Genomic DNA, 16,285 nt, shown 5'->3' with positions numbered 1-16,285 from the left:
AAGTGGCAGGTATAGATATGAGGAATACAGGGTGACATGAGCAAACGATACGTGTGGCATTAGCTTTAATGTGTCAGGAAAAGGCGAATTGAATGATTGCTCAGTGACAGTGAGAATCAACTGAAGTTGGAAAGCAGGAAGTTTTTCAGCTTTTCCTGAGACTATGATTTATCATTCAATTCAATTTTAGAATGCTCTCTCTTTTTTTTTTTTTTTTTTGAGGAGAAAACTAATTTGAGCCCCGCAGTTTTGTTTCCCAGCTAACATTCATAAAATCTGGGTTAGGCTGTGCTTGTTGGAATCATAAGTTTGGAGAGAGTCAGAGTTGTCTTGGTGAGACGTGCAGCTTCTCAGACCCTAGGCTCAGAGTCAGACAGACAGCTGTCTGGGTTGGAATCATGATTTGGCTACTTATTCACTCTGTGATGTCGGATGAATTTTTTTTTTTTCTTTTAGCCGTGTATTTCTATTTGTGAAGCAGAGTTATATGTAGTACCTACCTCTAAAGGTTGTGGTTATGGTTAAATGAGTTAATAGATGGAAAGTTTTAGAGCAGTGCCTGGCTCACTAAGCACCAAATAAATATTAAATATTCTCATTATAATTATACTGGCTGGATTGAAGTATTTGTTGAGTGCTTCATGAACCTGACTTAACTCTTAACACTTGCTGATTTGAACTTACTGACCGAAATGAACTTCTTTATATACAGGTAGAGACTGTACATTTAGTGATCATTGTTTCAACCCAGTTCAGAATCAAAAATGCTCTAGTCACCCATTCAGTTCAGTTCAGTTCAGTTCAGTTGCTCAGTCGTGTCCGACTCTTTGCGACCCCAAGAATCACAGCACGCCAGGCCTCCCTGTCCATCACATCTCCTGGAGTTCACTCAAACTCACGTCCATCGAGTCGGTGATGCCATCCAACCATCTCATCCTCTGTCTTCCCCTTTTCCTCCTGCCCCCAATCCCTCCCAGAATCAGAGTCTTTTCCAATGAGTCATCTCTTCGCATGAGGTGGCCAAAGTACTGGAGTTTCAGCTTTAGCATCATTCCTTCCAAAGAAATCCCAGGGCTGATCTCCTTTAGAATGGACTGGTTGTATATCAAGTGTGACATTTGTTGCAATATCCCATTTTTAAGTGGAAAGATAGGGTTTCTTCTGAATTCAATATGTTTTGTGTAAGCAAAATCACCCACTTCAATAAAATCATGAACATACTAAGGTTTTGAAGTTAGATGGGTAAAAATTGCACTTTTTTTTTTTTTTCCTAGATGAATCTTTATCTTGGCCAATACTCTGAGGAAGGTAGTCTTGGATTTCCTGCTGTATGGTGTTTCAGTTGGACATATTTATTTGGAAGTTAGTGTTATTGTTTTAAAATAGCCATATCTCATGGTTTCTGTGGTATCTTAACTTTGACTGAATGTTTTCTTTGGTTATTGTGCTTTCCTGATTGCGACTTGAAAATGAATGAGACAGTCCTATAGAAAAGATAGTGACAAAATTAAGAAAAGGTAGTTTTGATGGTGAGTTAGTATCAGAATGATTGCATTGGAAAAGTATGTATTGATATGTGAAGGCAAAGACTACGATTTAGCACAGTGAATGAGACAGAGCAGACTTTGGAGGGAAAGCAAGAGATATATATAATTTTGTGAGAAATTTGGGAGATCTTCAGCTAAGATGTGAATGCCATTGTATTAACACAGGGCAGAGTTCAGACATAGGTCAAACAATTCCTGACTTTATGAGAGAACGCATTTGTATTTTGGCATACTAGCAGTGAAAACTTAGGTGAATCTATTTTGATACTTCTACAATTTATAACTTTTAAACTTCGGGGCACCTGAGTGTGCCCTTGCATCCTTGGGATCCTCTTCTGGACCAAAGTTCCATCAAGGACTAGAACACTTTCAGTATGTTTAATGTTACTTATCTGACCTGACAGGCATCAGATACTTTCATTTTTGAATGAATGGATAAATGAATGTGGGAAATACAGGAAACCTGGAAAGTGCTCAGATGAGCATAATGAAAGTAAATGAAGTTTAAAAAAGAGAAAAACTTAAGAGCATGAGACATTCCCATTTGAAAAAGAGGTAGTATTTTGGTTTCATAATAGTGCTATAAGAAGTCTGATTTATTGTATGATAGCTAATGGTTACACCGTTCTTTCTGAATTTCCAATCTCCATGTTAAAAAAAAAGGGACTTTATGGAAAAAGAGACTGTTGTCAAAAGTAAACAGGAAAACTCTGTGATAAAGTGAAACATGGCTACAGAAGTAATAGTGTATTTTTTTTTTTGTCTTTCAAATCTTTTAAGACTTCCTGGGATATTTTGGGAGGTACAACTGCCCTGAATTCTTGGGTGATAGATTATATGATTCCTGGTAGTGAATGCAAAATTAATTTTATTAAGAAGCTGTATTTGTTAGCAAGACTTACTGTGGTGATCCTATGGCAATATATACAGATACCAAATCATTGTTATATACCTGACACTAATATAATGGTATATGGAATTACATCTCAATTAAAAAATGTTAGTTTGCAGTGACATCAAAAAATCATATGTATTTTTAAAAGATGATTTTAGCAGCATATCATTCAATTTTAAACATGCAAAATTTATTTAGATGTCACTTGTATTGGTGAGATTATAATTTCCCCTCTGTACCTGGATTGCCTACATTTTTACATCCACATCTGATTCCTTCTTCATAGGATGAAGTAACAGTTTATGTAAACATGATTCTTTGTAAAAATGACCCTTATTTGTTGATATAATTTTTTTTGTTGTTATCTTGCATAGGTCAGGTAAATATCATGTAATTCTCCCGAAAGATGTAATGATTATTGAGTCAATATGGTAATAAGCTGCTCTTTGTTTCTAACAAGTGGGGAATGGGTAAATTGAGTTAGGAAGGATCAGAATTCAAAATCAGTTTTATTGAAAGTAAAGTTTGTAAATATTGGAGTGTTATAATAAGTGATGGTATGGCATATTTGAAGAGCTCTTTACTAATATGATAGATTTTCAAGTTAAAACTTATTTGACTGTGTGTATCTTTTGGAAATAATTCTAAAGGACTTTCTTAATGCTGGGCACTGTGCTGATTTTATTCGCTTTATTATTTCAAAATAACCCTCGGAAGTTTGCAAGAGAATTAGTGGGTTAGATACTTTAAAAATTATTTTTAAGTCTGATATGGCTTTGGAAAAATAGTTTCTCGCCTACAGTTCCCCTACCCTGCCTGTCCCAACGGAACATCTTCCATTTTAAGCCTCGAAAACTGTTTTACACTGTGAAATTCAAGGAAGAGATTGTTTACCCCTAGAATATGCAGTGAGTACAGCCTGCTTTTTATATTAGTAATTCCTAGAAGAGGTGGACTTCTCCTCATTGTCCTGGCTAAGTGTATTTTGGGATTGAGGAGCCCAGGGAGATTTGACCACCTCCCTTTTAGTAGCCTTGATACTGCAAGCAACCTGGAAGAGGGTGATGCAGAACTGCTTCATGTGATGTGTGGGAAGTTTTCAACAGTTGTTTAATGCCTCACAGGAAGTACATATTTTTGTGGCTCTTTTATCTGTAATGATACGTTCCAGGTGAACGATGCAGAGAGATTGTGAATGTCCATCTTCATAGCATGTCTGAACATAGAGCATCAAGTAGGGGAATTTAAAATTTCCTCCAGGTTGTGGGTGGTCCTCTGGGGCAACACATGGAAGTAAGGACCTGAATCCATGTGACAAGAACCATGGCAGCACCTTCTATAATACTCCAAATTTCAGAAAAATCACGTCTTCTCTTCTCTCCTCCTGCCTTCATTTGAAGAGTCTTATCTGTCTGTCTAGGATCACGAGTGTCTTAGCCAAGAAAGGTTGCATTTGGATGTAGAAGGGACATTCTCATGGAGAAAACAAATATGATAAACATAGCGGTTAATTTTCCTTTTATTATTGTTGGGACAAGTAGGCATTAGATATATTCAGGCATCAGATGTTTTTAAATGTAAAATATTTAGAGAGCTTCTGAGAGCAGTTGAGAAGCCAGCTTTTTCCCACTTTCTGTCATGAGGTGGCATATTGAAATAGAAAGCCCATTCCAACTTAGGATTTTTCCATGAGTTAGAAAACTCCATATTGTAATCTTGTTCTTTTAATTTCCATTCTTTCTTGGGGCTTTTGCCCTTTGTAGATAAAAACAGTAAGTCTAGTCTCATTTTAATACCAGTTTTCATGTATTTTTTTTTTTTAAACAAGCAGACCGTGTTTTATCCACTTTTTTTCTTACTGAATATTTGAAAGTAACCTCACTCAGTGTAAAAATGTTTTCCAAGCCCCTCTTTGGGAAAGATTCCATTTGAAATGTAGAAATGGAAATGTGCTGAAATGTGGTCTGAGCAGTGCTTTCCTTGATAGAATGCATAGCAATTACATAAATTGTTTAGAAGCCAATCACCTTTTTGACTTAAAACTGAACTATAATTTATCTAGGCATGAATAATTTCATTTGTACTGGGATTCTTGATTATTTTATCAACTTCAAAGTAATACTGAATATTCATAGAATTCCTTATGAGAACTGCTGTGTGGGTGGGACCAGCCTATGATTTTTTCCTCTAGTAGCAATGAAATATTTCTTGACAGGAAATGATACCTCATATGCTCCTCTTCCACACACACATGCACGGTAATTCAACAGATACTTATTGATTGTATGTTGTATGCCAAACACCGTGCAATGAACCTGTAATAGAGACCTACTTAAGACAGAGCTTACAATCTAGTGGGAGAGGCAAATTTTTGTACAGATTTTATTTCCATGCCTTTTTCTTATTCATAAAATTCAGTACTGAGAATTACCCATGAGATTATTTTAACATTTGGAAAGCTCCATCTAGTTTGTTTTATTCCATCTCCTGAAACTAAAAAAAAAAAAGTCAATAATCTGCAGCATTTTATGCTGGCTCAAAAAATATCCTCTTCCCAGGTTAAGAGGCATATCCTCAGTTCAGTTCAGTTGCTGAGTCGTGTCCGACTCTTTGCGACCCCATGAATCGCAGCACGCCAGGCCTCCCTGTCCATCACCAACTCCCTGAGTTCACCCAGACTCACGTCCATTGAGTCAGTGATGCCATCCAGCCATCTCATCCTCTGTCGTCCCCTTCTCCTCTTGCCCCCAATTCCTCCCAGCATCACAGTCTTTTCCGATGAGTCAACTCTTTGCATGAGGTGGCCAAAGTACTGGAGTTTCAGCTTTAGCATCATTCCTTCCAAAGAAATCCCAGAGCTAATCTCCTTCAGAATGGACTGGTTGGATCTCCTTGCAGTCCAAGGGACTCTCAAGAGTCTTCTCCAACACGACAGTTCAAAAGCATCAATTCTTCGGTGCTCAGCCTTCTTCACAGTCCAACTCTCACATCCATACATGACCACAGGAAAAACCATAGCCTTGTTGGCAAAGTAATGTCAGCTGCTTTTGAATATGCTATCTAGGTTGGTCATAACTTTCCTTCCAAGGAGTAAGCGTCTTTTAATTTCATGGCTGCAGTCACCATCTGCAGTGATTTTGGAGCCCCCAAAAATAAAGTCTGACACTGTTTCCACTGTTTCCCCATCTATTTCCCATGAAGTGATAGGACCAGATGCCATGATCTTCGTTTTCTGAATGATGAGCTTTAAGCCAACTTTTTTACTCTCCACTTTCACTTTCATCAAGAGGCTTGTTAGTTCCTCTTCACTTTCTGCCATAAGGGTGGTGTCATCTGCATATCTGAGGTTATTGATATTTCTCCCGGCAATCTTGATTCCAGCTTGTGTTTCTTCCAGTCCAGCGTTTCTCATGATGTACTCTGCATATAAGTTAAATAAGCAGGGTGACAATATACAGCCTTGACATACTCCTTTTCCTATTTGGAACAAGTCTGTTGTTCCATGTCCAGTTCTAACTGTTGCTTCCTGACCTGCATACAAATTTCTCAGGAGGCAGATCAGGTGGTCTGGTATTCCCATCTCTTTCAGAATTTTCCACAGTTGATTGTGATCCACACAGTCAAAGGCTTTGGCATAGTCAATAAAGCAGAAATAGATGGTTTTCTGGAACTCTCTTGCTTTTTCCATGATCCAGCGAATGTTGGCAATTTGATCTCTGGTTCCTCTGCCTTTTCTAAAACCAGCTTGAACATCAGGAAGTTCATGGTTCGCATATTGCTGAAGCCTGGCTTGGAGAATTGTGAGCATTACTTTACTAGTGTGTGAGATGAGTGCAATTGTGCAGTAGTTTGAGCATTCTTGGCATTGCCTTTTTTGGGGATTGGAATGAAAACTGACCTTTTCCAGTCCTGTGACCACTGCTGAGTTTTCCAAATTTGCTGGCACATTGAGTGCAGCACTTTCACAGCATCATCCTTCAGGATTTGAAACAGCTCAACTGGAATTCCATCACCTCCACTAGCTTTGTTCATAGTGATGCTTTCTAAGGCCCACTTGACTTCACTTTCCAGGATGTCTGGCTCTAGGTCAGTGATCACACCATCGTGATTATCTGGGCCGTGAAGATCTTTTTTGTACAGTCCTTCTGTGTATTCTTGCCATCTCTTCTTAATATCTTCTGCTTCTGTTAGGTCCATACCATTTCTGTCCTTTATCGAGCCCATCTTTGCATGAAATGTTCCCTAGGTATCTCTAATTTTCTTGAAGAGATCTCTAGTCTTTCCCATTCTGTTGTTTTCCTCTATTTCTTTGCATTGATCGCTGAGGAAGGCTTTCTTATCTCTCCTTGCTATTCTTTGGAACTCTGCATTCAGATGCTTATATATTTCCTTTTCTCCTTTGCTTTTCACTTCTCTTCTTTTCACAACTATTTGTAAGGCCTCCCCAGACAGCCATTTTGATTTTTTGCATTTCTTTTCCATGGAGATGGTTTTGATCCCTGTCTCCTGTATAATGTCACGAACCTCATTCCATAGTTCATCAGGCACTCTATCTATCAGATCTAGGCCCTTAAATCTATTTCTCACTTCCACTGTATAATCATAAGGGATTTGATTTAGGTCATACCTGAATGGTCTAGTGGTTTTCCCTACTTTCTTCAATTTAAGTCTGAATTTGGCAATAAGGAGTTCATGATCTGAGCCGCAGTCAGCTCCTGGTCTTGCTTTTGCTGACTGTATATAGCTTCTCCATCTTTGGCTGCAAAGAATATAGTCAATCTGATTTCGGTGTTGACCATCTGGTGATGTCCATGTGTAGAGTCTTCTCTTGTGTTGTTGGAAGAGGGTGTTTTTTATGACCCTCTTTTATGCATTTTCTTGGCAAAACTCTATTAGTCTTTGCCCTGCCTCATTCCGTATTCCAAGGCCAAATTTGCCTGTTACTCCAGGTGTTTCTTGACTTCCTACTTTTGCATTCCAGTCCAGTTCTGTTCTATTTGAAGGTATTCAACACATTCATTCAAACAATTTTCTTAAGGTAACTGATGTAATAAAAATAATAACACCATTTTACAATTGTGCAGCAAACCTTGAAACATTTTCTTATTTGCTTCTTGTAATAATCTAAAGTTACATCGTTTATCACTAATGGCAGGATAACATTGAGAAGGTCTTTCTATGCAATATATTTATAGTCTCTGGGAAGACATTTTCTAATACCCCTTTTCTCTGTGGATGTTAGTCATTCTTTTCTTCATTAAACCCAAATCGGCCTGTTGGAAGGATTGAGTCCTCCCATAAGTTTGGTTGGTTCACACAGTATTGAAAAAATAAAAACTTGAGCCCCACATCCCAATTTCAGATGTTGCTTACACTGACCACAGTTGGCTGGCCCCTAGTCTTGCTGTCCACCCCACAGGCATTCTGGTTTTGGTTTACTACAGCATACATTTGTCACAAATGTGCAAATGTGACTTTTCATCCAGATTTTCTTTAATTTGGCCCCTGATTTTGAGGCCTGGGGATAGCCCCTAAATAATTGTACACATCTCTGTAGTTTTAAATCTTAGGAAATTTTTATGATTTTTGAAAAATGATTTTTAAATGCACTGCTTTTTTTGATGAAAGAGGATAACAACTCTGTCAAGGCAATTCTTATGCTTGTTAAAATCATGTATAAGACTTCTCTGGTGGTCCAGTGGTGAAGACCCTGCCCTTCCACTGTAGGGACGAGGGTTCATGCCCTACAGTGGGGTGGATCCCTGTTCAGGGAACTGTGATCCCACATACCCCATGGCACAGCCAAAAAGGAAAAGGAAAAAATGATTATAAAGTAGGCTTATCTCATCAAAAAAATAGCAAAAAATTATTTATTGAAATATACCTGTAATTTAGGATCTTAATAGAGCTATGGTACTTTTATTTTTAATACAGTTTTAGGTTAAAAGTCATCTGTCACTCAAAAACTATTTTGACTTTGTTTGCATTATAAATAACACACATCCATTTTATGACCTAACTGACTAATTTATCTGTTCTAGGTCACTGAAATGATTCTGGAAATGTCTCTTGAAGTTTGGTAAGTGCATTTATTTCATTGGATGGAAAATATTGTGAGTGATCCACAGATTTTAATTGTTCAACATTATGCTTTTAATATGCAAAGTAATTCTGACAGCTTTGAGTATCAAAAATGCACACTAAATGTACTTTGCTTTTCTTTAGCTCTCTCCTAATAGTTACAGCAGTAAAAAAAAACAAAAAAACTAATATTCTTTGCTTAAGTTTCCAGTAATTTGGTGGTTAAATCATAATTGTCAGAAGAAGAGCCTTTAGAAAGGGCCCTCCATCAAGTTAAATATCTATTCCCATATAAATAAATACAGCTATGGAGGCTGATTTTTCCTGGTTGATTCAGATGGATATTAAAAAACATGAAAGTGATCATACACAGAAAACTGTAAGAGGAAACACTGAAAATTGGGACTGCCTTTGTTCATAATGATCAGCTGGAAAACAAATGATTAAGTTCCACGATGTGTGTTTCGCTTTCAAAGTGGCCTCCAGTAATGAATGTTGGAAATTCAATTTACTTATTTTCAAATGGTGAGCCTTAGGGGAGTCAGGGGCCTTGAGAATAAGTTCATCTCTGATCTAAGACTGAGGTCAATAGATGCTGCCTTCCTCAAGCTCTCTGCATGTCTTTGAAGTGGGTTTTTACCAAAGTTACTAATACACACTTTATTTACATGGACACCACAGAATTAGTGTAACATTTTATATCTTATAATTTGCTAAATGAATGAGTATGGATACATTGACATTGGGTTTATATATTTTTCTTATTTTGATCCCTGGATAATATTGATTCAACTTAGAAAATTATTGCATAAGTTACTGTTGCCCTTCAGTATATATCAGGATATATCAAAGGACAGTCCAGCTTTTTTGCTTCTGTTATTTTGCATTACATCGATTCTCGCTTGTAAGTGATATATTTTGGCATGAGATTAGAAATATTTTTGTTTCTCGACCATGAAAGTAATGGGAAATGATCTCCATTGGTGTAATTAGGACACTATCTTGCCTGGAAAATCCCATGGATGGAGGAGCCTGGTAGGCTGCAGTCCATGGGGTCGCCAAGAGTCAAACACTACTGAGCAACTTCACTTTCACTTTTCACTTTCATGCATTGGAGAAGGAAATGGCAACCTACTCCAGTGTTCTTGCCTGGAGAATCCCAGGGACGGGGGAGCCTGGTGGGCTGCCGTCTATGGGGTCGCACAGAGTCGGACACGACTGAAGCGACTTAGCAGCAGCAGCAGCAGCTTTAGCAAAGCAGAATTATCAAAAATAATGTAGGAAAAAAACTGCAGCTAAATAGTATACATAGATCTAGAAGCAATTTACTATATATCTACAATAAACTTTAATCAAACTCTAGTTTTACGTGTTAATTTGTCTTGATTCTAAAATGAAATGCTCTTTAAAGAAAAATTCAATTTTTGTGGAAAGTCTTCAATTAAATAAAAAATAAAATCAGGAAAGAAATTAATTAGAGAGCTTAAAGATGGTACAGGAGATATGAACCATACTTCTGTTATTATATTTGCCAAATTATTCAAAATGTTTTCAATTTTCTTTTACATATTTTCATACTGATATCTTCTAAACATCTATGTTTATTGCTTTATTTGTAGATCTTTTAAAAATCATGCTTCTTGTGCTTAATGTAAGATAATGATCAGTATAGTATATTACAAGGAACATGAGTTGTAGAATGAGAAGTCCTGGATTTAAGTACCTGCTTGCTAATTTTGGTAATGGTTGAAATATTTCTAATCACTTTTTTACTTGCTGCTACTGCTGCTAAGTCACTTCAGTCGTGTCCGACTCTGTGCGAACCCGTAGACAGCAGGCCACCAGGCTCCCCAGTCCCTGGGATTCTCCAGGCAAGAACACTGGAGTGGGTTGCCATTTCCTTCTTAAGAGGAAAGTGAAAGTGAAGTCGCTCAGTCATGTCTGACTCTTAGCGACCCCATGAACTGCAGCCCACCACCACGCTCCTCCGTCCATGGGATTTTCCAGGCAAGAGTACTGGAGTGGGGTGCCAAGTACTTTATAAATGTATCTATTGGGACAATTTAATGCAGTGTTCTTTCTAAAGAGCGTGTCTTACAGGAAACTTTGCCACATGTTTGTGGTAATACTGCTTGTAGTAGTTAAAAAAATGGACATAACACCAATACTTATGGATACATATATTGTGCAATAATCACATAATGAAAATGCCTCAGAGTAGTGAAGATATTTGAATTTGTTCTACTTATAAACACAAATGAATCCTCAAAAAAAGTTCAATGGAAAAAGTGATTTGCAGAATACACCTGGTTGATAGCATTTACACAAAATATTAAAAACCTATAAAATGACTCTATATTATTTAGACCTAAATGTATAATGTAAAATTATAAATAAGTACATCAGAAAAAGAAAGAGCAAGTTTAAGGTAGGGGTTACCTGTGAGGAACAGAAGAGGAGATAAAACTGAGGAGTGTCCCTTGGATGTTGCTGTGATAAGATACAGTAGCATCATTTTATAGTTTCATTTCAGATCCCGTCCTAGGAAACGGCTGAGGGAAGAAGTGAGAATATATCAGTGTAGTTACGGGGCTTGTGGGAACTGGATGATGTATAACAAGGCTATAGACTTGAGGACATTAGTTTATTATCTCTGTTTTATACGCAGTTCATCCCCAGACCTCCGGTTTAGTATGGCTCTGTGTGACCAGGAGAAAGCTTTCAGACAACAGAGAAAGGAAAACATAAAGGAAAACATGAAGAAACTGCTGGGTCCAAAGAATAGTGAAGGCTTGCATTCTACACGTGATGTGAGTTGGAAATTTTTCAAAATGTTTTTGCAATTTAATAACAATTTTGTTTGTGCTCTCTCTCAAATTCCTCTCAAATGTGAAGATATTGAGACTGAGTATTATTTCTTTATCTTTCTAAGGTAAGGTGAGTATTTCATAAATGGAAACTCTTTGAGGAAGATAATCACAAGGACTGCCCATATTTCATAGTATTTATCAGATGTAATTTTTAAAAGAAGCATAGGCATACTGATGCACAAACAAGATGTTCATTTCATTTGTAGGAAAAGTTTAACCTGTAAACGGGTCATTGAATTCATTTTAATACAAACTAAGATTAAATAATTGTGGAAATTGTCATTACTGAACCAGAACAAAATGTTATAAATCTTAATGACAACAATAAACAAAATTTTTTTTCTTAAAAGACATGAATAGGGGAGATAAAAGGAAATGTTTCAAATTATTACTATTTCATAGCAGGGAGTGAAAAGATATCCAAAGTTGGCCAGGTAGTTAAAACAATGATCTCCACATGTGAATATTTTTCATGATTCTAATTATAGAGAGATGTGAAAATTTAAAAAGTTTGTCAACGAATATTGAAAGTACAATCCTTCAATTGTACTTTAACTCCTTTTTCTTCCCTTAAATTCCAGCAAAGTAAATCCCATTTATTTTATTCAGTAACATATTATATAATCCAGTTTTTGTCTGCTTATCTACTTATCCCTTCTCTGATTTATGTATGTAAGTATGTATGTATGTATGTATCTACGTGCCTACCTACCTATCTACCTATCCATCCGTCCATCCACCCATCCATCCATATATTGGTCTATTCTTCTTTATGAAATCTAAAAATAAATTTCTGCCATGGTTAATAATTCTGTATTATATATTTTAAAGTTGCTAAGGGTAGATATTAAAAGTTTTTATCACAAGAAAAAATTTTATGACTATGTATAGGGATGAATATTAGCTAGACTTATTGTGGTGATAATTTCACAATATATACAAATAACAAATCATTATGTTGTACACCTAAAGCAGTTATAAGATATGTCAATCATACCTCAATGAAACAACATTTAAAAAAGTGCCGTAGTGATGCTCATCAAATGATGATAATGGAATTTCTTCTTAATGGCATATCAGGTAATAGTTTTTACTTATTGCATTGAGCTTTTCTGTTAATTGAATATTTTAGATGAATATAATTTACTTTTAGAAAGATATTAAATGCATGAAAGTGGAAGTCGCTCAGTTGTGTCTGACTCTTTGAGACCCCATGGACTGTATAGTCCATGGAATTCTCCAGGCCAGAACACTGGAGTGGGTAGCCTTTCCCTTCTCCAGCAGATCTTCCCAACCCAGGGATCGAACCCAGGTCTCCTGCATTGCAGGTGGATTCTTTACCAGCTGAAACACAAGGGAAGCCCAAGAATATTGGAGTGAGTAGCTTTTTCCTTCTCCAGGGGACCTTCTTGACCCAGGAATCGAACTGGGGTTTCCTGCATTGCAGGCAGATTCTTTACCAACTGAGCTATTAGGAAAGCCCCTATTAAATGCATAAGTCAATATATATCTATAAGCATGCATAGTTATCCCCATGCACGTACTCACAGACCAGGGATTCAAGATTATTGTAAATTAAGGACCAAATGCAATTGGAAATGGGAGAGAAATTCTGAGTAAGGGGACCAGATGTGTACCTGTTCCATATGTGATAACAGAGTATCTACCTGTGTTTCTAGGTGAATATCGGGGTCAAAAGCTGGTCTGCTGATGCTGAAATGGCTTTGCTATGATAGGAGCAAACTATAAGATAAGATGTTGCTGATGGGGAGTTTTTGCTAAAAGGAAGCTTGGAGGAGGAGCACAACCTCCATGGATATTTCTATTTAAGAAAAAATGAGAGAATTCTCTTCAGTCCTTCATCTTGTGGTTGTCTATTGTCTCAGTTAGCGTGATGTCCCTGGTGGCTCAGACGGTAGAGCATCTGCCTACAATGTGGGAGACCTGGGTTCGATCCCTGGGTTGGGCAGATCCCCTGGAGAAGGAAATGGCAACCCACTTCAGCATTCTTGCCTGGGAAATCCCACAGATGGAGGAGCCTAGTAGGCTATAGTCTGTGGGGTTGCAAAGCGTCAGACACAACTGAGTGACTTCACTTTTTTCCCTTGTCATTGTCTCAGTGAATAAGTCCTTGAAGACACATCCTTGACTACATATTACTCAGGAGTTTCTGGTTTCCTGGGATGTCTTTATGATTTTGTTGTCTGCCTTTCTTCAGCAGTTCCACACCTTCTTTTTGTCCCCCGCCTTGTCCCACACTGTTATATCCTTGGAGCAGAGAAATGATATTTCAAGTTAGTTTTCATTTCTGCCATTTGTCATTTGTTGAGACACTGTGCTAGGAAATGAAGGTGAACAAAGCTGAAATGGTTAATACCAAACAGTCACTTTCCTTGGCGAGGTTTAAAGCCTCGCTGGGGAGAAAGACATTTAAGCAGAAAAAAAGTGATGGAAATGGGTCCCGCTGTTAATTCATGGCTCTCAGCTTCATTTGCGAGACCCTTTCTGGCTGTCTCAGTGCTTCCTCACCTTGCTGCTTTCCATTTATTTGCAAATGGAATGAGATTGTTTCTTATTCCCAGCTGCTTATCCACCCTCTGGCTTCCTCACAACGGATAGACTAGCCTGCTAATCTGGGAAATTAAAGTCATGAGATGATAAATCTTTCATTTCTTGCCAGAGGACTGACATATTCCATAGCCCGGGTTTAGCCTTTGCCACTTCCCTCTGAGTTCAGTAGAAGAAACCACACCTTTTCTTTCCAATTCAGTCACCTCACACCACAGATAGGGATGGCAAACCCCGATTAGGAATCCCAACATAGCAACTTTCCAGTCTTCTCAGGACCACTCCCCGCCTCTGTTGTCGGCCTCGACCTCTCCGTGAACTTTTCCTATAAAAACATAATCATGCTCTAAACTCTGATACATTTAGAAAAAAAAAAAAAAAACAGAACCAGAAAAATCCCCTGGAATGGACATTCCCTTCTCTTTTCCGCTCTGCTTCTCTCCTTATCATCACAAACTTTTTCACAGTTTCCTACACAGTCTCATTCTACTTCCTTGCTTTCCTCAGGCGTCTGCCCTCATGATTCTCCTGCAGCTGCTCCACTTGTCCCCAGTACCAAGGAACACATGCAAAAGGATCTTCTGGCTCTGTCTTAAACCTAATTTGATAGCTGCAAATGACTCATGTTTTCTGCTATTTGAAACAATCACTGTCCTTCACTTACTATCTTCTCTCTTTTATAAAAATTAGTGTTTTGTCAGAGCATAGACGCTTTACAATGTTGTGTTAGTTTTTACTGTACAGCAAAATGAATCAGCCATATATACACATCTATCCCCTCCCTTTGGGCTTCCTTCCCATTCAAGTCACCACAGTGCATTAAGTAGAGTTCCCTCTGCTATTTGGGCTTCCCTGGTGGCTCAGATGGTAAAGAATCTGCCTGCCATGCAGGAGACCCTGGTTCCGTTCAGTAAGTTCTCATTAGTTACCTATTTTATACATAGTATCAATAGGGTCTGTGTGTCAATGCCAGTCTCCCAAGTGTTCTCACCCTTTCTCCCCTTGGCATCAATATGTCTACCGTCTTCTCTTTATTTTCATCATGCCTATTTGGTTCCCTTTACCAGATCTTCTTCCTCTGCGCATTATTTATGAGTTCTTCAAGACTCCGTGCCAAGCCCCTTTTCTCTTCATTCTGCACACTTAAGAATTTTCTCTCTCTTCCATGTGTCACCCAACACCTTTGGGCTGAGATGGTGTTGTTTCTCAGTGACTTAGAACCTTCATGTTTCTCAGTGACTTAGAACCTCCCTTGTGATCTTCAGACCTGAATATTGGTACCTCCTTTTACTGATTCATTCACTTGTATTCTTCACATCTCACACTCAGCATATTTGAATCCGAACATCAAATCCTCTCCTTTTTATAGTTCTGCTGATGCTTGTCCTCCTCCTTTCCATTTTTTGTTCACACTGAAGTCTCAGCGATCTTTCCAAAACACAAATCTGATTTTATCAAACTCAAGCCTAAAATCCTTCCCCTGCTCTTAGGACTGGCCTCAAAGCATCTTTCCAGCTTCACATGTTGCTGTGCGTGCCAAGTCACTTCAGTCGTGTCCACCTCTTTGCAACCCTGTGAACTGTAGCTCCAAGAATCCTGGAGTGGGTTGCTGTGCCTTCCTCCAGGGGATCTTCCCAATCCAGGATCTAACCTGTGTGTCTTATGTCTCCTGCATTGGCAGGTGGCTTCTTTACCACTAGCGCCACCTGCGAAGTAAAGCATACAGCCAAGTGTGGACTTCGCTGCTGATCTAGGTGGTTAGACACCCACGTGCTGCTAGTTCATCCCAAATCCCCTCCAGCCCCTCCACCGAGTACCTCTTGGCTCCAAATCTCGAAGAACCCTTTCCCAGTTTGCATTCTCGTGTGAACACTGTTGCTTCTGTCTGCCCCCATCCCCTCTCCCTCCACCCCATCCCCTTTTCAGTGAACTTACAGCCTCTCATTCTTGAATCAGAACACGTGTGACTCAAGCAATCTTTGTCATTCGCTCCTCCATCCTTCTGTCTCTCCCCCTGGGTCCAAGTTAGGTCTCTCAGTCATGTTCTTTTATAGCACAGGTATGTACATTATCTTCTCTGGATTTCCTGCAATTGAACTTTTAAAATACTTGTACAAATATTCATTTAATGTCTGTTTTTTTCCATTAGAATATAATTTTCATGAGGAGCAGAGCAGTGTCTGTGTTATTCACCTTTATATGCCCAGCACCAGCTCAGCTCCTAGCTTGCAGTAGACCCTCAGTAAACGTGGCGTTGTAATTAAAACAGGAAGGAAAGGGGCAAGGCACAACCTTTAAAAGAATGACATAGCCATAAGGTACGA

The 16,285-nt window shown here is 38.4% G+C and overlaps 1 protein-coding gene across 1 annotated transcript in view; it reads left to right on the top strand.

Moving 5' to 3' along the window:
* PLA2G4A (phospholipase A2 group IVA) overlaps window positions 1–16,285 on the top strand; it is a 172,849-nt gene that overhangs the window by 81,409 nt on the left and 75,155 nt on the right. Inside the window, exons 6-7 of the mRNA XM_086343323.1 lie at window positions 8,484–8,521; window positions 11,192–11,333. Of these exons, the coding sequence (XP_086199449.1) occupies window positions 8,484–8,521; window positions 11,192–11,333 (180 nt within the window). The remainder of the gene's footprint in view (window positions 1–8,483; window positions 8,522–11,191; window positions 11,334–16,285) is intronic.

This window comes from Bos grunniens, chromosome 16 (genome assembly GCF_055505025.1).
Source record: "Bos grunniens cultivar Pamir isolate PY7600 chromosome 16, Bosgru_T2T1.0, whole genome shotgun sequence".
NCBI classification, from domain to species: Eukaryota; Metazoa; Chordata; class Mammalia; order Artiodactyla; family Bovidae; genus Bos; species Bos grunniens.
The sequence above is the reverse complement of the archived record's forward strand: the minus strand, read 5'-3'. Positions and strand labels throughout refer to the sequence as shown.